Source organism: Cupressus sempervirens, chromosome 1 (genome assembly GCF_028749045.1).
Source record: "Cupressus sempervirens isolate cs-2001-9-10 chromosome 1, ASM2874904v1, whole genome shotgun sequence".
In the NCBI taxonomy this organism is placed as follows: Eukaryota; Viridiplantae; Streptophyta; class Pinopsida; order Cupressales; family Cupressaceae; genus Cupressus; species Cupressus sempervirens.
In genome coordinates, this window is record NC_143118.1 from 618,955,731 (window position 1) to 618,980,054 (window position 24,324).

Here is a 24,324-nt window from a genome sequence, read left to right on the forward strand (position 1 = left end):
TCGAATAATTGTTGGGACTTCAACCCACCTGAATACTCAGATGGCAGGACTAGAATGATACATATTCCTTATCCCTAGAGGGAGGGCCATTCTTTGTCGAGAATGAAAAGGTTAAAATGGGTCCAGGTGCCGAGACTTGTGCAATCCAAACACAGATTATACAATCTTGATAAAATGTTATCTAAATCCATTATGAGTGGGTTTGTCGACCCAAATTGATGACATAAATAAATTGTTACCTATTTGAACTTGAACTGAATGAAAACAAAATTGTAAACCATGATCCTCTCTGATGTTGGTTAAACAACAAGATCATTATGTGCTCCAGTAAGGAGTAAACACGCTTGCATAATTGGAACTATTAGTGTTTGTTTACAAATGTAAACTTTTGATGAGATGGGCATGGAAGCTTGAATCACAGAAAAGGAAAAGATGAATTTCCTAGTATGTACAAAAGAATGATGAGAACCTTATGAATTATTTTAGATGCTTATGTTCTTGATTAGATGTATGATGATCTTGCATAGTATATCATGTTTTTACCCTTTGACAAATTGTTATACATGTATAATACACATGCGATGTTGACTTTACATATTGAGCTGTTGTATATTGTTTTGGAGATATCCTATCATAAGATGATTATTCTAATAAGATGTTGGGCATGAAGGCCGAGGTTACAATGGAAAAACATGGATCTAATAATCTTTTTCAGGTGATTTGTAAGTTTATTAGGACAAACTACCCATTAATAAGTGCCTTATGCCAAATGGTATGTATAAGTGATTTAAATTAAGATCAAGAACTTGCTAGTTGAAGAATTTCAATTTTGAATACTTATCTTATTTTCAGTCATTGAACCCTAAAAATTCTCTTAAATGAAGATATCAGTATGGAATCAAACTAATGATATGGTGAGTGCCTACATGAGTATGACAGGAACATGAAATAGAATCAACTCAAAAGATGCTAAGAAAATCACAAGTACAGTAAAGAGAACTCAGGTGAGCACGTGTTTAATTTTATGTTACCATGCAAGTATCTTCTTCGAAACTTTAAAATAAAAATGGATCTTGAGTTTCGATTATGATTTTCATTCTGACCCAATTGAGAAAAGAAATGATATCACAATGTTATATCTTGTATTTGGAATATTCTTTTAGTGTCTAATTTGCAGATATCATCGAGGACGATGAACCACAAGGGGAATGGTACGTTACATTCCAATTTTAAAATACTCCTTTATAATGTTCATTGCAATTTCAAGTTCATCGAGGATGATGAACCACAAGGGGAATGGTATGTTACATCTCAATTTTTGACCTAGCTTGAAATATAGCCATTGAGGTTCGCATGAAGTCAGTTGGCAATTTAATTTGATATAATCTGGCGAAATGGTAAGATAGTTGGTCGTTATGATTTCAAGTGAAGATGACATGTTAGTTGATTGTTAATCACAAATTCATGGAATTAAGATGAAAGGTTAACTGTTATGATTATTTATGATTATATAATTTATAATTTAACTACGGAGAAATTTCTTGTAGGGAGCATGTCGAAGGGGTGGAAGCATTGTCAGAAAAGAATTAGGCAGAGCATCACCATTACTGGGTAGATAGGTAGAGGACCGAGCGATTTGTAATAGGATACATCTGTGGAACTGCATGAGTTATTTAAATAAATAATTTAATTAAAAATAATTGAGTTAAAATATAAAACATATCTTAAAGGATTTTAATTTATCTTTTGTCATATTATTTTTAATAACTATTTAATTACGTGCATTTAAATATAAAATGATTTCGCACCATTATCATTTAGTAATTTATTAGTTGTACATTATAATAATGTTCGAATTATAATACTGATATCTAGGGAATACCATTATACTCAGGTATAGAACTCTAGTCATGGTGAAGAGGAGCTAGGGGGAGCAGGAGATGTCTCCAAACCAAGCATTCAAGAAACCCTCCTAGTAGGAGGGAACGAAGTCCGAGTAGGAGGGAACTGTCAAAGGAGGAGCAAGAAAGGGATGGCTATAAAAAAACAAAAACTCCCAAGGTTCGCAAGAGATGGAACAGAAGATCTTGCAAGGCATTGTAAAACCTGTATAACAATATGGCAATTGAATGGAGAAAATGACACGAATGAATGGCCAAAGGCATTTCTTACCACTTTACGGGGTATGGCTATTGATTGGTACACAGATTTGGAGGCTGGGAAGGCCACATGGAGGGATCCATGCATGGCCTTTGAGGAGGATTTCCGACTCTTACGGGACGATGATGAGATCGTAATAGAGATGTACAACACAAGACATGGAAAAAATGAATCTGTAAGAGCATATAGTAGGAGACTGAAGGAGTTGATAGGGAAATTGGATAACAAACCCGTAGATGGGCTAAAGAAAAGATGGTTTATTGAAGGATTAATTCAGTCCCTATGAAGTAAAATGAGAATTGTTCCACCATCATTATTTGCTGCGGCATGTACGTGCATGATGGATATAGAGAGTGAAAACAAGACTTCTAAAGGAAGGAGGCACAAAAGCGAAAGTGAGAGTTCTAAAGAAAGTGAGGATGAATCTAAAACCATACAAGCATCACAGAAAGACATGATGAGGATGATGAAGGAAATAACAGGACGCAAGGAAGAGAAAAGAGAAGGAAAAGGACTATGGTGTACAAACTGTGAAAATGAGGGACACAGTGAACACTTGCCCTAGGAAGGCATTTTGCAACATATGTCAGGTAATGGGATGTTCCATTAAGGATTGTCCCTACAATTTAAAAGAATGCAATGCCCAAGTATTTTCTATTGAAGGGGAACCATCCACACCTCCCTCTACCCCCCCATGCAACACAAACATGAAAGCATCACTTGGAGGGTACCAAAATAACAGGAGGGGTAACAACAATAATAGTGATAACAACACACCAAGGAAACAAATTTAGTATGACTCCAAAAGACAATCCATGATACAATGTAGGAGGTGTAACAAATGCAGACACTTTTCTTGTAACGGTCAGAGTGGAGAATAGAGTGGGGGGATGCTCTACAAATGGTGTGGACTCGATAATCATGAGGATGCCAACTGCTCCAAACATAAGAGTGTGAAAATGTTGGAGGTGGTGGAACCAAAAGAGGAAGTACTGCATATCACTTGTATGCAAGCCACAAAACTCACATACCTTGAGATGAGCGCAAAAAAGGAGAGGTTGGACGAAGCAAGTAGGGAGATCCAAGAGATAATGGATAAGGAAGGAAAGGTAAGTACTCTTAAAATTTGCTCCACCAAGCCCATCTTGGAAACTAACATCATGAAGCAAGTTTTGGAGACTGTTGTACTAGTAAAGATTGGAGACCTGTTGGAGATCCTACTGCAATTAAGAGTGGCAATAGCACACAAAAATAGTACTAAGGAAGAACCATTGAAGGAGGAAGTAAGAACAAGTAAAGACAATAGCTTTGTATTTACCACAGGAATGGGAAGGACACTTGCGATGGTGGAGATGGAGATTATGGGATGCAAATTGACCAATACCATTGATGAAGGTTCAGGTGTTAATGTCCTTCTTGAAGAAACTTGGAAGGCTCTTGGGAAACCAACCCTTTGGCCACCCAAAGCTCATTGGAACCTTAATGGGACAAAAAGTGGTGATTGGGACTTGACCTTTTTTTGGATTTTGTAGTAATTGCCCTAGAGAAGAAGGGGTACGATGCATTATTGGGGAGACCGTGGTTAATCTCAGCAAAGACAAATCACAACTGGAAGAAAAATACTCTTGAAGTAGATGGTCAAAAATACATAATTGACTTAAGGAGCCAATTGGTAAGTCAAGAGCTTGCTTCAGATTCAGAAGCCGAGGGAGAGGAGGGCAATGGAATCGAGCTAGATGAAGAGGGCATCTTATGGCTATGAGAATTTTTAGAAGATGAAACTGTTGCAGTGCCAGATCAAAAAAATGCTACAGGAAGTAACATGGTGGAAAATGCGAAAGGAAGTTGTGCAGAAATTTAATGTTATGTTTTAAAGTGTGTTTAAATTTTGATGTTTGTAATAATGTCCTACGATGTGGTGGCATAAATGAAATAGCAATCATATAAGCTCTCCAATTATAGCCACTTAGGACAAAGTAATTTCAGTTTTATGTTGAGTCGATTTTTATTTAAGTATTTTGTGTCTATTTACTGATTAAGCCAGCTAAAGTCGATAACAACAGCTGGAAAGTTGGCAACAGTTTTAGGAATATTCATAATTTGCAAAACAGCTCCCTGCTTTTGCATGTGCAGACGTTTCATCTCCCTACTCGATGGAGAGGAAAGTGGTTTTAAAAAGCTAGTTTTATGTAACAAGAGGGGGATTGAATATGAAGGGAATAAAAAGTTTCATGTTTTGTGTTGATTTTCTACATTTTCAGCATGAAGTGTGATTTTTACTTTTGCTTTCCAGTTTTGAAAGCCGATATTCTGTATACTCTCGAGTGTTCTAATGTTTGCAAATCGTATGTAATTCGTTTATCTTGAAATCATTCAAAACTGTAGAATTTTTGAATTCCATTATAGAGGAATCAACTTGTGATATTGTAAACGTGGTTTTGAGAGTCGTTTTTGTTGATGAAGATTTATTCAATTCTCTGCGATTGGTTCTGAGATTGCAGAAGAGTATGTATATGGTGTGTGTTTTCTTTTTATTCCTTTCTGTTATCTTGGTTATGGATACATGCAGTCGCGCGGGTTTATGTCTGTGAGTCGATTGAATATTTCATATATTCATGATATGTGATAAAGGGAAAGATTGTTTCTATATACATAGAATGTGCAGTTGTAAGTTCCTAAACATTTCTCGATCGGTGGTCGGTTTGTGCCCAAGTTTTAAATTCAAGCAAGAAGAAAAGATGGTGTAGATTAAATATGAGTAAATGCTTTTGGTATTCGGTCTTTGGTCGGAGTTATGTCAAGTTTTCTTCTCCCGAAAAAGTATGTCAAACAGATTGCAGAAAAGTCGGGTCGGATTTTATTGAGTTAGTGCAGAAAAATGGTGCGACAGGAGGCTATGAAAGTTCCTGTCGCATCTCAATTTTTACTGGGTATTGAAAAATTCAGTTTCTTAACAGTCTGCAGGAGTTTTTAATCATCCATGAAGTTCATGTCACAAGTTCTCATTTTAAATATGTATGCAGAGAACCAGTTAGTCAAGTGTCGAGTTTGGTTTTAGTTTGATCTTGGAAGGTGCATGTGCCCCTTGAAGCAACTCGGTTGAGTGACTATTTTCCGCTTGAGTTTTCCAAGGTGAGGCTCTGCATCAGAAACAAGTTCCCTCAACGACCTGTGTCATTGGCAAATGAGGGATTATGAATTGTTTCAATCAGAGTGTAATATGTTGCAGATTCAAGAGACGAAACTTGAGGAGGGCTATCTAGGGTGTTACAAGGAGCACATAGAAGGTACGACCTCAATTGATGATACCTCGACACACACATTCCATAAGGATAAAAGAATAGAGTATGAGGAGGCTAAGCTATAGAAGTTAAATTTAGGCGAAAAGTACCAACCAAAGGAGATTTTTATAGGAAAGGACTAAGATATTGTATCAAAAGCGATAGCATTCAGAATATTTCTCGAGTATAAGGACGTGTTTGGTTGGATGTAAAAGGACTTAAAAGGAGTGCCACCATAACTGTGCATCCATCGAATACCCTTAGTATTGGGAGCAAGACCAATACACAAGAGACCTTTTAGAATAAGAATTATGCGGCTAAAGTTCAGGAGGAGATCACAAAGATGCTAGATGTAGGCATAATATTCAAAGTGCATACTAGCGAGTGGGTGTCTCCCATTGTTATATTCTTGAAAATGGATGGAAATCAAATTCGGATCTTCATAGACTTCAGTTACTTGAATGCACTAACCATAAAAGACCCCTTAGCCATCCCTTTCATGGACAATATCCTAGAAGAGGTGGCCGAACATGAGATGTAGTCCTTTATGGATGGGTTTTTCAGGGGTACAACCAAATCAGCATTGCCGAAGAAGATAAACTGAAAAACCACCTTCGTAGTCGAGGATGGGGTAAATGCTTACAATAGGATGGCATTTGGCTTGTGTAATGCATCGACCACATTTTAAAGGACTATTTTGTACATCTTTGAGGGGGTGTTAGTAGGAAATTTCAAGGCCTTTCTAGATGATTGGTCGAGCTACAGCACGAAGGAACACCACTTGAAGGTGTTAGGAGAATGCATGGAACAATGCCATAGGGCTAGGCTGGCATTAAACCAAAGAAATGCAGATTCATGGTCCCTCAAGGCAGGCTTCTTGGACATAGTATGTAAAGAAGGTTGAAAACAAATTTTGACAAAGCTAGAGTCGTTGCAAATATGGAAGTGTAAAATTTTTAAGGATCTCTGATAGATGAATATTTAAATCTTTTTCTATTTTGCTTAAAATAGAATGCTTGATTCAGACTTAAGTCATCTATATATGTCGATGATATTCTTATTTGAATACATAAACAATCTGTATTACCTTATATTACCAATCTACGTATTATACTATGTAACTGGAATAAAAATGAATTACTGGCAACTTGTTCCAATCACTGTTGGTATTGAATACATTGCCATTGATTGATGTTTTACACAGTAGTGATTGATCTCCATTAAATGGAATAATGAAGAGTCTTATGTCCTCGTTGAGATAGTGACTCGTCAAATAACTGTAATCACAATATCATGAACTCTATCATGACAAGTATTATGATCTTCGACACTCCACAACAACAATTAAATGTAGTCTAATCATAACACGTTCATTATCACTAACTTCCGGATATCCATAACAACAACATAATCTGTCATGATAACAGGCTTACCATTTTCAAGATCGTCACCTTACTATGATTACCTTCTAAATATATATGTCAATGAAAGATCATCACCTTTCATTACATATTTATGCAACTATGAAATAGTAGCATAAACACACATATAACATAATTGAAACTTTATTTCAATATTTATAGTTACAATTTAATCATACCAAGTTTTCCTTTGAAATATTTCAATTTGAAATTGGCAAGAGGTTTGGTTAGGACATCTGCTGTTTGCTCATTTGTACTAATGTACTCTAATTTGATAACATCTCGATCTACCATATCTGTAATGTAGTGATAAGGTATCTCAATATGCTTAGATCGATTGTGAAAGACGAGATTAGCCGAAAGCCTTATACAACCTTGATTATTGTAGTGGAAGATTGTAGGTTTCAAAGGTTTCTTGAATAATCCAACTAGCAACTTTTTCAACCATACTACTTCTCTAGCTCCCATGGAAGAAGCTATGTTCTGCTTCAGTGGAACTTAAGGCAATTGATAATTGTTTTCTGCTAAACCAAGAAATCATGGCTAACCCAAGACTGAAACAACATTTTGTGGTACTGTTACGATTAGTAGAGCTGCCTACCCAATCAAAATCTGAATATCCATGAAGATTGATTTCAACTTGATTATATTTGAGTCCCATACCAAGCGAACCTTTTAAGTATCATAAGATGTGCTTAGCTGCCATAAGGTGTATCTTCTTTGGTTCACACATGAATTGACTTAATGTATTAGTTGTATAACATATATTAGGACGAGTGTTGACCAAGTACATCAGTGACCTGATAATCTGCCTGTACTAAGTAGTATTAGTAAGTTCAGATTCAAATCCGTTATTCTTTAGTTTATGCAAATTAGCTTCCATAAGAGAAGTTACTGGTTTACAATCCATCATTCCAAATATAGTTAAAATATCAACAATTTATTTTCCTTGATTTAAGAAAATGTAGTTCTCCTTTTGCTAGACTTCTAGGCTTAGGAAGTAATGAAGAAGTCTTAGGTCTTTCATGTCGAATTCTGTTGTTAGTTCCTATTTGCATTTAGCTATAAGATGTTCTTCACTTGTTATTACTAAATCATCAACACACGATACGAGAATAATCATATCATCTCCATTTATTTTGAAGTATATGTTTGGATCAACTTCATTCTTGGAATACCCTAATTTTGAGAGATAGTTGTCTATTCTTTCGTACCATGTCGTGGGTGCTTGTTTAAGACCATATAGTGCTTTCTTTAGTTTACATATGTGATAATTTTTGTCATGAGTGATGAATCCTTCTAGTTGCTCAATATATACTTCTTCAATTTCACCATTTAAAAATGTTGTTTTGATATCCATGTGTTGTATCTTTCATCCTTTGGATGCTGCAATTGCTATGATAGTCCTAACAAATGTGTACTTGGTGACTGGAGCAAATGTTTCTTCGTAATCTATTCCTTCCTTTTGCGAGAATCCGTGAGTTACAAATTTGGCTTTGTATTTTTCAATGTCGCCATCTGGTGCATGCTTGATTTTGTATAGCCATTTAGAAGAGACAATTTATTTTTGGGTCTAGGTACAACATCCTACACATCATTTTTTTGTATGGATTGATATTCTTCAAGCATTGCATCTTTCTAAGATTTGCTTGTTAAAGCTTCTTTGACATTTGTAGGCTTTGTTTTGACGAGTTTAGATAATAGTGCCACATAGCATTAATGATTCCTTGTTCTCTTGTTTTCTATGACTACTTCATTAGGTTCTATATGATTTTCTTCTATCATTTTTCTAGCCCAAAGTGGTCTCTTTTTACTCGTAGGATTTTCAGTATTCTTTGAATCTGGGATAGGTGTAATATGATATGTATCATTCTCCCTCTCATTCTCTATTGAAGGATTCTCATCTAGTTCAGTAGTATGTTCGGAGTATGATTCATCAATGTTTTTGGAAAGATTCAAGGCCACGTTCTCTTCTAATTTTACATCTCTACTAATTTCAATGGTTCTTTGTCCAGGTACAAAGATCCTGTAGCCCTTGGTTGATTCATTGTATCTGATGAGTATACCCTTCTTTCCTGATGGTTCTAATTTGGTTCTCTTTTCTTTAGAAATATGAATATAAACAGGACACCCAAATATTCTTAGGTGGCTTAAGTCTGGTTTGTTGCCTATAAATACTTCTTCGGGAGTTGTATTTTCCAATATTGAGTGATCTATTTTGAATATAAACCATAGTATTAAAAGCGTCAACCCAAATAGAGGTACGAAAATTTTGATCATGCATCATAGCTCTGGCTGATTCAATAATGGGTCTATTTTTCTGTTCGGCAACACCATTCTGTTGAGGATTATATGGTACAAAAAACTCCCTCTTAATCCCAACATAAATGCAGAAGTCTTTAAAAATTTCTCAGATGTATTCACCTCCATTATCTGATCTTAGGGTTTTGATTTTTTGTCTAGACTAGTTTTCAACTAGGGCTTTGAATTCTTTGAATTTGGATACCACTTTAATTGATTCATTTTGTTTAAGGAAGTAAATCCAAGTTGTCCTAGAATAGTCATCTATAAAGATCACATAGTAGAGACATCCATTTAGGGAGGGTACAGACATAGAACCAAAATGATTAGTATGAATGAGTTCAAATTCAAAATTTGATTTGTGTTCACTTTTAGGAAAGGACCCTTTAGTGTTTTTACCTAGGGCACATCCTTTGCAAATGCGTAAATGATGAGGTTTAAGACTAGGTAACCCTGTTATTATTTTTCCTAGGGCACATCCTTTGCCAATGCCTAAATGATCACGTTTAAGACTAGGTAACCTTGTTACTATTTTTCCTATAGATGATAAGGCATGAAAATGAAGGTGACCTCGTCTTCTATGCCATATTTCATTTGTGTTTGATGCTTCATGATTTGGAGATAAATTTTGCCGATTACAAAGTTTATATAAACTTCCATCTCTAAATCCAATGGATATAGCTTTCTTTTTTTTGAATTCTTTGGCCAAGATAGTACTTTATCTTTGTGAAAGGTGATTCGATACCCTTGGTCAGCAAGATCGGAGATGGAGACTAAATTCTTTTTATGCTAGGTACAAACTAAACGTTCTTAAGTTGAAGAGTAATACCAAATGTGTAGAAGTGTCTCCAACGGTTACTTCTTCAGAGGAGTATCCTTCAAAGCTTTCAAATTTATCTCTAAAGCCCATGATATGCTGTGATGCTCCACTATCTATAATCCATGTGTTTTTGTTGGAGTTTAATTCACTTGAGAGTGCTAGATAGAATGTGTAATTTTCATCTTTGATTTCTGCTAGAGCTGCTTGAATTTTCTTTCATTTTGGGCAGAAGTTATGGGTGTGACCAAATTTGTCACATTCGAAGCATTGTACTTTTGACCCATCTCGTTTCTTGTATGATTTGTTGAATTCCTTTCTATTTCATTTGAATTTATCTTTCTTTCCTTAACTGTTGGTATTGGCTTGAAGAGCTTGAATGTCTCCCTCTTGATTTAAACTGATTCTTCTAGAAACTAATCTTGACACTTCTTGAGTACATTCGTTTTTAAGTAGTTCAAATTTAGGAAGACCCCTGTCAAGAACTTAGACCACATATAAAAGTTTTCCAAGATAGTGGTAGTCCTTTTAAGGCTATAATGCTAAGTTCTTTGTCATCTACTTGATTTCCAATAGTCTCAAGTTGATCTTTCAACTTTGAAATTCTTAAAAAATAAGACGTAATTGATTCTCCATTGTTTATTTTAGATGTATAGTAGATCTTGCTTCAATGTTAGCAATCAACTAGTGTTATTAATTTCGAAAGTATTCTTAATTGTGGAAAACATCTCAAAAAGCTCTCTTAAGACTTGATATAGAGGGGAGAATGTGATCCTTCACAAAATCTATGATAATCTTAATGGCTTCATTGTTGTGTCTTTTCCATGTTGTTTTGTTTGGATCATTTTCTGGTATCAGTTTATTTGTCTCTATATATTCTTCTAATTCCATCTCTTATAGAATGATCGTTACTCGAATCTTCCATGAAGCAAAGTTTGCAGCCTCTTCAAGTTTTAAGGATCTCTGATAGATGAATATTTAAATCTTCTTTTGTTTTACTTAAAACAGAATTCTTGATTCAGATTTCAGTTATCTATATGTGTCAATGATATTCTTATTTGAATATAAAAACAATCTGTATTACCTTATATTACCAGTCTGCATATTATACCATCCAACTAAAATAAAACTGAATTACTTGCAACTTGTTTTGATCATTGTTGGTATTTAATGCATTGTCATTGATTGATGTTTTACCCAGCAGTGACTGATCTCTATTAAATAGAATAATGAAGAGTCTCATGTCCCCGTAGAGACATGACTCTACGTGGCCAAAGGCCACGCAAGGTCATGGCCCTACGGAGCCATGAATATAATTAGAATGACCGATAGTAACATAACTAAACAAGCCCAATAAATGACTTTGTCTTATATGATTATGATATTTACCATTTCATATATATGTGTGTGTGTGTGTGTGTATAAATATAATAGAACGATAAATGTAAGTATATGAGAGTTATCAAGATATATATAACAATAATAAGGAACAATTACTGTGTGTGTGTGTGTGTGTGTGTGTGTGTGTGTGTGTGTGTGTGTGTGTGTGTGTTTGTACACACATGTATTTATAAGTGAATGTAGCAATCACAGACTCATATGCTTAACATGTTATGTACTTCACTTCTACTGAAGCTACACTTTAACAAGAAGCTTCCATGGATATAACTGGTGTCAATCATTTTTAGGACACGTTGGATACTACATGAGGTTTATAAAAGGATTTGCAGAGGCATCCCTACCATTGGAGAAACTAACTAAAAAAGGAGAGAAATTTTGTATGAGAAAAAGACCAATAGGAGGCCTTTCAAAAATTGAAGAAGAGACTAGTAGGAACTCCAATCCTCATATATTCTGACTAGAACAAGGAATTTCATGTCCATGTGGACACATCTAATTATGCAATAGGCGCCACTTTGGCATAAACTCAAAAGGAAGGGTTGAACCACTTGGCGTACTTTGCTAGCAGGCTGCTTTCAAAAGAAAAACAAAATTATGGTACCACAGAGAGAGAAACACTAGGTGTGGTCTATGCAGTTCAAAAGTTTAGACATTACCTACTAGTTACGCCTTTAACATTTTTTATGGATCATCAAACACTCTTGTATCTAGATAACAAACTTATTATCCAAGGAAGGACAAGTAGATAGTTGATCCTTCTCCAAGAACTTACTTTCAAAATCATAGTTTGTACTTTCAAAAGAATTTTTCTCCAAGATAGGAGAAAAACTACATTGAAAAGTAAAACATGACAGCTTATTAATGGGTTATTGTATAAGATGGGGCTTGATGGGGTGCTAAGGAGATGTGTGATGGAGGAGATTCTCGAAAACTAAGAGAATCCTATAAGGGTCGTCTAGTGGGAGGACATATGGGACTAGATGCAACAGCTTGGAAGGTATTCCTTGTAGGACTTTGGTGGCCAACACTTCATGCTGATGCTGGGGAATGGGTTCTCAGTTGTGACACATGTCAAAGGGCAGGCAAGCCCCTAAAAAAAGATTTCATACCACTTTTTCCTTTGTAGCCACAGGAATTATTTTAACGTTGGGGATTGGACTTTGTGGGGTCCTTGCCTGCCAACAGTAACTACAGATGTAGGTATGTAGTAGTGGCCACATAGTACCTCACAAAGTGGGTAGAGGCGAGAGTACTCCCTAACAATACAACACTGAGTACAGAAGAAGTGACAAAGGAGTACACTTTGTAAACTAGGCAATCAAGACAATCACAAGTGAGTACAATATTTGCCATTCTTTTTCTAGTCCGTACTACCCTAGGGCAAATGGTTAGGTAGAAGCTATGAATAAAATATTGGTAACCATTTTGTACAAGACATGTGGAGTGGAAAAGGAAGATTGGGAGGAAAGGCTTCTAATAGTCTTATAGGCCTATAGGGTTACATACAAGGCCACCACTGGGCAAACCCCGTTTCACTTAATTTACGAGTAGGAGGTTGGGATGCAAGTGGAATATGTTGTACCCAACCTAAGAATAACAATTGCATACAAGTTAGGGGATATGGAGAGTCTAAGTGAAAGACTCAAGGCCTTGATAAAACTAGACGAAAGAAGGACAATGAGCTATTGAAGTGGCACAACGGAGGTGGAAATTATGGCATGATGAACATTTGAAGAAAATAAAGTTTCAACCAGGGCAATTGGTACTCGAATACAGCGGGAAGAATGAAATAAGTCGGGCAAATTCAAAGTATGATGGTTGGGTCCATACAAGATAATGGAAGTAAGAGAAGACCGAGCAATGAAATTGTCAACTTTGGATAATAATTCCATAAAACACCTAGTCAACGCGTCTAAATTGAAACACTATAAGACAAGGGGGGAGTCTTTCTACCTATTGTATATGCATAAAGGAAGATGAAATGAAAGGAAAAAAATTAAAAGAAAACACTAAAGCGAATATAAGAAACCTTCACCTTGGCACATTATATAAATTGCGCTCCAAGGACAGGGAAACATTACATCAACTGAGACTTAACTTACATAGAAGGGGAGCAAGAAGAAATAACATTAGGGTATGTGTATGAAAGACTGCTCGTGGGAAAGTTGCAGTGCGAAGCATTTGTGTACGAGTACAAAAGGCAAAGAAAGTTGTAGCACGGTGGATAACATTCTTTGTACGTAGGGTTAAGAGTCCAGATTGAAGTACGAAAGACAGGGAGAAGAAGTAAAGAACAAGTAACGACTAGGCAAGTACGTGGAAAATGTATGAGCACTAGAATCCATACAAGGGCTGCGATTGGGCTTCAAGTACAGGTAGGGTGTCATACAGAGGCTGCCATTGGAATACAAGTATGAAAGAATTTCGGAACAAAGTCTACCATAGTCGTACGAGTACGTAGGGGTTGGCATACAACCATATGAGCTAGGGAAGTTGGTGTACAAGCAATGTCTTCCAATTCATACAAAACCATAAAGGCTGATCGCCGTACTAACCATGATGCAGTAAAGGAGGAATTGTACAAGTACGACATCAAGAAGATTATTAAGCTATACTCTAGACATATGGTTACTAACAGTTTGGGGGATGAAATGGTGTAAGGGGTAAAGGCACAAGCACAATTAACAATACTCACAAGATTGTAAAGACAAGTATTGAAAATCTAAGTAGAGGGCTAGTGATTTATTCAAAGAAAGACAATCTTGTACTTGAAAAAGGTGCAGAAAATGGCCAACAAGAAGTACAAAGGGAAAAATGTAGAAGGGATTAAGGCTGCCAATATCACATTCAAAAGTGTAGCAGGGAGCGAGTGCTGGACATGGTGGGAGAATATGGAGGAGAACCATATACTCAAGGAGGCATTACAAAAAGTAGAGCTAGATAAAATATTTTTATGCCCATTTTTTACTTAAAGGAATTTGACCTTGTGTTGCGAACCATGGTTGTTGGATATGACAAGAAGGGGCATAAGTCTATAATTCAATATTTTCAGCAAATCCCCACTATTTCATATTCTCCAAAAGAGATAAATAAAGTGTTTGGGGTTCCCAACAAAGGGCACAATGCAACAAAAACCGCAAAGATGACTATGGAAGAAAAAGAGAATTGGCTTCGACTAATGTGCAGGAATGATCTTTCCAAGCAAGAATGGGACAACATCCTTAGTAAGAATAATAGCCGTAGGCTGAAGAAAATATTCATAGTCAATGATGAGTGGAGTTGCATTGCTAGTAAAGAGCAAATTGATTGTTAAGCCACACGTTTGATATTGTCATTTGGATGCTACCCATAGTAAATGGATTGAATATGGGAAGGGTTTACAATTGGGCATAGAATCTTGTCAGAATGGTTGAGGGAAATTTTGCAGTTAAAACATAAAGCTTTCTACATGCCCCATCATGCCATAATTCTTGGAAGAAGTTCGAACACAAGTAGCCCTTGAGCAAATGGTAATACCTAACACTCCTATTCAAACACAAATCACAGATAGAGAAGATCGATGTTGGGAGGAAGAAGAAAAAAGTACAGGAGCATCTTTTTCAGATGTCTCAGACAAAGAGGAATTTCGGCTAAGGCATCTCAAGGGCACACCTGGTGAAGTCACATATTTAGCTATAGATGGACGTCCCTTGCCACAAGCCATTCTTGAGTACATAGAAACCCATGAGAACCAAATTGGGGATAACCATACGATGGTTGGCCGTACGTAGGAGAAAGTAGAGGAAGTAGGCCATAAGATTGGCCATTTTAAAGCAGTATGTACCCTTGGTAGGGAGGATACTAGTATAGAGAAGACTAGTACAGAAGGTGCTAGTACGAAGAAGATTGGTACATAAGGTGTTGGTACAAAGATTGGTCTGGAGGGTGCTGGTATAGAGGGTGTTGGTATAGACGTGAGTATCGAGGATGTTGAAGAAGCCCGTAGTAAGGAAGAGTGGATGCAAGCAAGTGGATAGTTACTTCCTCAATGGGTTGCAAAACACATTACCATTCTAGTGAACTTTGTTGCTCCTAGTTAGTTGTCTCAGACTAATACGATAGATCTTTGGTGCCATAGGAAGGCTACATGTAGTGTTAGATTGGCAACACCAGAAGGCATCGAGGTGGCTCAACCAATTGCCTTTTTGGTTCAATCTACTGGCAAGAAGGAAGTTCACGATGAGAAGTCCATAGAGCGAACAAGTTCAGGTATGCTAGTAGCACAATAGGAGTACACATTGTTGGTATAGGTAGGTAATTTGCTGGGAAAATTTGAAATCATACCTCCCCCTTCACCAACACCCTTGGAAATGGAGATAGAGGACCACATGGAAAATCAAGAGGAGCTCTTGGAACCAATAGAAGCATGAATGACAACACTTTCATTTGAGGAAAAAGTTGAAAACCTCCTTAAAGAGTTATAGGTCATGGAGCGGGCCATTAAGGAGATCATTAGATAGGCTCAGGAGCAAAACTTAGAATCCATCATTGGAGTAGCAGTTACTAGTGGCATTTATATAGACCGATTGCTATATAGACGAGAGTTTACTTATGTAGAGTAGAGTTAGGCATGACCAGGCAACGATAGTATGGGAGAGTGGACATATTGTACCCACTACACATGAGCAACCACTTCTCATACAATTAGTGGCTCGGATGGAGGAAGCATTTCAAGGCACCTTCCTAGCATTGCAATAGGAAAATGATTTGACAAGAAGATTGAAAGAAGGAAAGGAGCTGACTTTGGAAGCCAAATTGTTAGTCGTTGAGAAAGATAGATTGGAGGCCTTGCACTTTCTTCAAGGAGATCGAGCTAAGCATATTGTTGCGGAGTGAGAGTTATGACGTATCTATGAACAGGCTTCCAGTCCAGGGACGTCTTCCTACCCTACTTGAAGTATAGTTTCCTTTTGGTTTTTGTTGGGTAGTCATCTTCCAGACTTCTTCTTTTTTTGGATGGGAAAGATGTAGGGCCTAATAAGAAAATTTTTGTAATTAAAGATAGTTTGTTTGAGTGAGTTAGTTGTTAATGAGGGGACGTGTCAGTTGTCTTCCTAACCAACCGACCTTTATTTAAGAACCGTAGGATATGAATGATGTACTTGTGTGTTTTGGTAATCAATACAATATACTGGTTTCCCTTGCCAACTTTAGTACTTCTGATATTGGTGTTAAATTCTTGTTGATTCTAGTATGATTGAATGTATGCTTTATTATTCTAGTTGGTAACCATTCTACATTTTGGCCATGATCACAAACAATATAGTTGAAATCCTTGAATTGGCTCCAACTCATGTCACTAAGGTTGCCACATTTTATACAAAGGTAGGAAAATATTACCTTTTAGTTTGGAGTATTAATCCTTGTATTATTCGAGGTTCATGTGATATTACGGTAGCACCTTTGAAGCACTTTGTTATAAAGAAAGATGAGGAAACAAAAGATGGAATGTTCTTGATAAGTGAAAGAGTTTTCATTGGATAACGTATAAATGCTTTGATAATTACTATAATTGATTACACGAAGAGTTTATAAGGATGTTCATACAATGATCATAAGGATGTGACAACAAAACAAAAACATTATTGATATGTTGAAGAATGGCGAAACTACCCTAGTTGGGACAAAGAATTCAGATTGTGCTAACTTAGGTTTAAGACTTAAGTAAGGGTCAAGATACCTTGGTTGGTGAACCAAATCCTTCATCTTTATATGGAATAGATTCTTGATGATGCTAAACTTTGGAGGTTGGCAGCATTGGAGGATGGAGGAACTTCCATCATCTCAAGTCAGCGTCTCGCTTTCAGATGGTGCTTTGCATGGGAAGCATTTTTGGTTTTTTGCTTTATTTTCCTTTTTGATGTTGACAAATGTGAAGAAAATATGTTTTGTAAAGCTTCATTTTGGGGACAGGTTTGGGACTTGATATTGTGCTTAGTATGAATTGCTGTCGATCAAGCTTCAAAGTAGATGATCGAGAATTATACCCTTTCGCGGTTACTAGACAGTGATAGAGATCAATCGCATCTCTTAGGGATCATTGTTGAATAATTCATGACTTTGTGGTTCAAGAACACAACTCGAAGCTATACCTTTATGAGGGTCATAAGACAACTTGATGGAGCGTTGTTTGGTTCAAGGTCTGCTACTTCAGAAAATCTTTTTTCTCAAAATATGTGTTCAGCATGTTTTGCTTTGTAAACCTTAATGGGGGTTCCCTAAGGTGGATTTGATGTCTTTAGGATCAATCTATTTGTAACATCCTGTTTTCCTGGGTCTTAATTAACAAATATCATACTCAAGAAAAACAGTTATCACTTCAATTTCATAGGAAGTCAGTTAAATCAGTTTTGATCATATGAAAAGGGATTGACAATTAAAATCAGTTGAACATAATTTCTTAATTAAAAACTTGAAACACCATCAAATGAGATTACTACAAAAATTGAAATCCACATACCATGGAAGCTGAGGTCAAAATCAAAACTAGGGCTGCTTCTGCAACCCCTTTGGTTAGTCCACAAATACCTCTTTAAGAATACCACAAAACGATTTCGATCCAATATTGTTAAATCAAAATCAAATGACGATTATCATTAAATACCACTATATAAAAATTAGGGCATCACTTACCACTGTAATCATTAGGGCATCAATTACCATTGGAATCTTTTAGGGCTTTCGATATCACTGATTCAAATAGGGCTTCCGATACCATGGATTTAATTAGGGTTTCCAATACCACGGATTCAATTAGGGCTTATGATACCATGGATTCAATTAGGGCTTTCGATACCACTGTATCATTTAGGGTTCCAGTCATCTCTCAATCAATTAGGCCTTTAGATTCCTTTCCTTCCGATTACTTAACTGTGACAGTAACTCAAGTTTAGAACATATACTTAGATTCGATATTCATATGAATGAAAACAATGCATAAAACCTATCTCTTGCATCTAAGTGTAACGGTGGAATAACTCAATTAATCTTACCTTCTTGCATATTAATCATAAAAGTGATAATACCTGTTTCTGACAACCAATTGAATGAATGACTTATCTTTGTCCGATGCATGTCCTGTAACTTATGGAGAAGTGAAACATTGTCAGGGGCTTAACCACCCAACCTCGAACCAAACCTTATCCCCACATGATCTCTAACGAGAAAGGCCCTCCCTACCTGGAATAGACAGGGACCAACTTGCCATCCATTGGGCATCCTGGTATTTAACTCACCATACGACTTGGCAGCAGAAGATTACAATTCATGCATGAGCTATTAATTAATTCATATTTAAAATGATAAACGTTGTTCTCTCATAACTGATACTGATTCATGTTATTGATGATTCCTTTCTCTCACCTCATCACCCATCTCCTTGGCTACACAGCCAAATGAGTCCCAGGTAATCGGAATTCTTAGAGCAGACGATTCTAACAATTATTCAAGAAGATTCCATACATCTAGCATTTCACACTCTGTGATTACATAATTATGTTCTATAAAGATTTCAAAATTGAATGTTTAATTAATTAATTTAATCATAACTGATTTCTCTTCCGCGTTCTTACAGATTAACTCCACCTCTTCACCATTTCATGGCTTCTCTGCCAATGAATTCCTTGGTGTTAATAGTATTTTGGATTTGTTTGGAAAATTGTGGTAGCATGTGCATTGATGTTGATTCACTTAAACAATCAAGTTTTTAAACACTAATATTTGAATTCATAAATGATGTATTCTCAAGGATACTCGAAGATTGATCTCTTATGCACTTCAGGAAACCAACAACTAGTATATACAGTTCTCAACTATTATGCCTAGCCGGCTAAGGATGGATATCCAATTAGAAAAGAAAAGAGTTGGAGCATATTTGATTCTTTCTCTGAACTATCATTATGTGCTGACTGAAAATAAATATTAAACTCAGTGAAAAACAAATCAAGAATTACAATACTTTCCCTGGTGTTGGAAATCATCTAGACAACCCTACATAGCATGACATTAACAAAAATTGATGCACTCATATGTAAAAGACATGGGACAATAAAATTAACATTGTACTATCATGAACTATCATTAAAGGTAAACGTACAAAGCAGAGCACTAACTTTTGGTATAACAATGAGAAAAGAGAGTAAAGAAAGATTAAACAAGCATCAGATTGGACTTAGCAAGAATCACATGAGTTGTTTGTGCAGACTCTCTACACCTCCTCACCATTTCAAGCTGCCGTGCCGGTGATTCGCAGGTGCTCACGAGTTTATATCCACCATATTGCTTAACACCTCTTCACCTATATTGCCTGGTGAATACCTTGGTGTTTGGATATCATGATATTGTTTCTATCCTTGTATGGTATGAATGAATGTATTACATTTAATTGCTCATAGTTATCATTGCATTCTCATCTCTTATATACATGATTGATACACACTAATGAATGAAGAAACATCTATGATATAATGACGGGTTCCAAGAACTAGAATTCTATTACTGTCCACCATGAATCGGTCTGTGATTATATTGGTTTCAGTATTTGGATTTTACACAACAAGATACTCGACTGTCACAGCATTATGGAAAGTTATACTATCATGGCTAACAATATTTGAGATCAATTCTTATGACAAACCCGACTCACGTCAGACTTAGCAATATGAAAGGAAATAAAGAAATGAAACACGGTCATGGGTTATCTTATGTGACGCCTTTGTTTGCTTCTAAACCCTGCAGCAGGAAGAAGACTCTGCTCCTTGCTGAGAACTTGCGGATTACAGAGACGTGATAGTGTTATGGGAAAATGGAAGAACTATGAATGAGGTTGGAATTATTTCTGGTTTCTCTACTCTATGAATAAAACGTAGAGAATGGTGAGCCACTGATGATAAAGAAGGAAGAATGGATTGTCTGATACGATCATGAGACTTTGTAATACAAGAAGCAGCTTGGCTCTTCAGCTACCATCAGTTACAAGAAGCCATTAGAATGCCAATCAAATTGAATTTTAAAATAAAATAAAGTTGAAAAATTATACAATTCAAATTGTCAAAAATTAAATCGATTTCCATGCCAAGTGTTAATTGGTTAAAAGTACGAAATTATAGTTCGAATATTATAATTCAAACATTATTATATTTTGAACATTATTATAATGCTATATGTACTTGAAAACATCAATTATTTAAATTATTAAATTATAATTTTTATTTTTTATTTTTTTAGACTGCAGGAATCGGTGCAACACGACCCCCTTATAAACTGCAGTGCGCCTGGTAAACTTTTTAACGTGACCAGTAGCATTGGCGCGACACGCCCACCGGTACCACGAGGACGGAGGAGACTAGAACCCGTGACCAACCCCCTGCAACAGGGAAGATTTAGTCAACCGAGCTAGGGCCCTCGCCCCCAATTATTAAATTATAATGATGCCAAATCATTTTTATATTTAAATGCACGAATTTAAATATTTACTATAATAATATGATGAAAGATAAATTAAAATCCTTTGAGATACGTTTTATATTTTAACCCAATTATTTTACTAATTTATTTGAATAACTCATGCGGTTCAATAGATGTATCCTATTCCAAGTCGCTAGGTACTCTACCCATCTGCCTAGTGATGGTGACCCTCCTGCCAAATTTTTTTTTGACAATGCTTCCACCCCTTCAACATGCTTTATGCAAGGAATTTCTCCGTAATTAAATTATAAATTATTTAATCATAAATAATCATAACGGTTAATCTTCATCTCAATTCTATGAATTCGTAATTAACGATCAACTAGCCTGTTATCTTCACTTGAAATCATAACAACTAACTATCTTACCATTTCGCCAGATTATAACAAATTAAACTGCCAACTTACTTCATGTGAATCTCAATGGCTATATTTCAGATTAGGTCAAAAATTGGGATGTCACACTATTAAGGGGTGGAATTGTTGGTGTTAATACATTCCTAACTGCTATAAGCAGTTATTGGTTATCATTTATCAGTTAGCTGATCAAATCTGCATTATATATTGTATTGGATGGTAAATGGAAATTTTAAAATGTTCATCAAATGTTTCATGAGATCTCAGAGATTAAGTATACATGATGATGCAGCTGAAAAGTAACTGAAAACATATCCAAAAGATTTCAAAGACCAAACTGCAGAGAGAAGATGAACAGAAGGATAGGTGACCATCATGTTTACCGCTGCTACAAGAATTTCAAGAGCCATCTTGTTATTATGCAAGGTTTTCTCTTTAGAGACCACTGCAGGTTTTGCAACAGAAAGAGGCCTGGGATGCCTGATTGAAAGTTGGAGGGGAGTGCAGATGACTTGTAGGAATTGATCCGGCACATGTCTTGACTTGAAATTGAACATGCTGAGGCCTAGAAGTTGGTGGAGATGGATGTTCTAGCACTGAGACATCAATCGTAATTCTACAATATAAACTAGTTGCTATGTTGAGACATCAGTAGTAATTCCCGAAATCATATGACTGGTCAATGCCTTGCAAGAGTCAGTAACACGGGTAAAATCATCCAGGTACTTGAAAATATTTGGAATGGACATGTCTGATACTTGGAGTGTGGTTGGCAATGTTGATATTACTGGTAATAAGGTAGCAGCTGGGGATATTGTCAGTTGTCCAAATGCATAATTATTGGTGTCTTTATACTTTGCAGCTATTGTTTTATTGTTTTTAAGGTTTCTTGGAAAAGATATTTATTACCCCAATTGCCATAACTTTTATTTTGGGTAATTTCTGGTAAATCTTTTGAAATCCACATAGTTTTCAAATTTTAGGTTATACTGAAGGTTGTATGAATTTGTTTGGGTCTGTAGTTGCACCGCCCTTTTGTATCTGGGTTTTTATTTTGATGTTGTGTTTGCAGTAGAGATAATGAATGGACTAATGTTTGATTAAGTGGAATTGTAGTACCAGAAAAGGTCTATGTGATGTGATGCCTTTCAATAATAATGGAAGCTACTCTTCAAAAGATAGACAATCAAAGCAAGAGGGGATCTGCAAAACATAGTTACAAGGTCCTGTCAAACCTCAACAGACTTTCTGGCCAAGTTGGTCTGGTTTGGAGAGGATTTTATTTAATTTTAATTGAGAATGAGTTTGCTATAGAAAGGCCAAAGTTATAAAATGTGAATAGAAAGATAGAAGAGAGTTAACAAAGCAAAAATTTGAACATAGATTCCCAAACAGTGATTTCAATGGGCTTCTTTGAGTATAGTATTCTAAAGTTCAAAAGAAAATGCTGAAAAATTGAAAATGAGTTTGCTGTAGAAAAACCAAAATTAGAAAATATGAATAGAAGGATAGAAGAGAGTTAACAAAACAAAAATTTGAACATAGATTCCCTAACAGTGATTTCTATGGGCTTCTTTGAGTCTAGTATTTCCAAGTTCAAAAGAAAATGCTGAAAAAAATCTAGTAAACAAGAAGCAAATGGAGAAAAGCAGAAAAACTAAAAGCAAGAATTTTCAATAAAATGACATAGTAATCCTACTGTGTTACAGGAATGGTTACATACAATTATGAACACTCTTCTAGTGGAACATCAAATTTCTTTTTTGAAATTCATGCAAATATAATGTTTAGTAGATCAAATTGACAATATTATAAAAGGTTAAAAAATTTAATTGACATGGAAAGGTTACAAACTAAAGGCCCACTGGAATGGAATGTGGCAAAAACAAAGCAGTCATAATTTGGTAACCTGAATTTATATTTGAAAATGAACTACAGAAAAGTAATCTTGATAAATATATGCCAATGGAAAAAAGAGAACTTGTCGACTCAAAGCTCAGAAATTAGGAGTAGACTTCTCATGACCATACACCTGCTTTACATTTCAATCACACTTCACAAAAGTTTCCAAAGCTTACTGAAACCGAATCTCCATCGTGTAACACAAATCCATCCTTTGGTAGGAGCCTCTTTCTTGTCACCTATAGTATTATCATTCAGGTCTTTGACTCTATGAAATTGATCAACATTGTGAACTCCAGGATCAATTACTTGATTATTAGGCATGTTTTCAGAAAGTCTAGATCTGTCCGAGTCTAGAAGCTGAAAGTCCAAAACATCATTATGCCCTACTTTACAAGATGTTGTATCTGTATTGAATTCAAATTCAATTGGGTTACCATAAGAGCTGCCAATTTCTTGGATCCTATACCGTTTTCCTGGCTGCACCTTACTTAAAAGATCACTCATAACATTTTCAGAAGAAATTTGAAGTGCACAAGAGGACTGTTTCATCTGACAATCAACCCCAACAATTGCTTTACCTTTGCTTTCTACTTGCAAACGGGTTCTTTTATGCCTATGCAGCACCACCTCCTCACCCTGCATAAAATAGGTTCAACATTTTGCAGGGATATAGAGATAATAAAAGGTCTAAACTACTCATAAATTAAAAAAAAGAAGTAAAAAATAGCATGCCTTTGAAGATTCAGAAAGCAACTATATAATATTCTGAGTGGATATTGGAAATTGCATTTACCTACAATAGAGAAGTATTTGGGGAAGAAGACATTACAAATGAAGTATTAATCGAACAAAAAGGGGAAACCGTAATTAGTTAAATTGTAAATCACAGGGACTTAAATAGAAATTAAACAATCCTGCTATTAACGTAAATCACAGGGACTTAATAGAAATTAAACAATCCTGCGAGTAAAGGGCATGTCAAGCAAACATAGAGCAAATGAAAAGATCTGATTATCCTTGCCTCAAATTTGCGGGCAGACTTGATATGCTTCATTACAGAAGCTGCAATCTTCTCCAACAGCATTCCATAATCCCTAAAATAGAAACATTATAGGTTGTAGCCAAAAGTCCATTAAGTGCATTATAATAGTAAATGCATACACAGGAAGGAAATGTTT

The 24,324-nt window shown here is 35.9% G+C and overlaps 1 protein-coding gene and 2 long non-coding RNA genes across 5 annotated transcripts in view; 2 read left to right on the forward strand and 1 right to left on the reverse strand.

The window, feature by feature from the left end:
• LOC149579431 (uncharacterized) overlaps window positions 1-24,324 on the forward strand; it is a 97,746-nt gene that overhangs the window by 17,007 nt on the left and 56,415 nt on the right. The gene's annotated exons all lie outside the window — the stretch shown is intronic.
• On the forward strand, window positions 618-22,228 carry LOC149579432 (uncharacterized). The gene is made up of 3 exons (XR_016365039.1): window positions 618-772; window positions 940-1,211; window positions 21,534-22,228. It is a non-coding gene; the product is annotated as an uncharacterized LOC149579432 (long non-coding RNA).
• LOC149579433 (disease resistance protein Roq1-like) overlaps window positions 23,042-24,324 on the reverse strand; it is a 45,145-nt gene continuing 43,862 nt past the window's right edge. The window contains exons 3-4 of the mRNA XM_089832682.1: window positions 24,168-24,240; window positions 23,042-23,782 (exon numbers count right to left, since the gene is read on the reverse strand). Coding sequence (XP_089688808.1) covers window positions 23,297-23,782; window positions 24,168-24,240 — 559 coding nt within the window. The 3' untranslated portion in view covers window positions 23,042-23,296. The remainder of the gene's footprint in view (window positions 23,783-24,167; window positions 24,241-24,324) is intronic.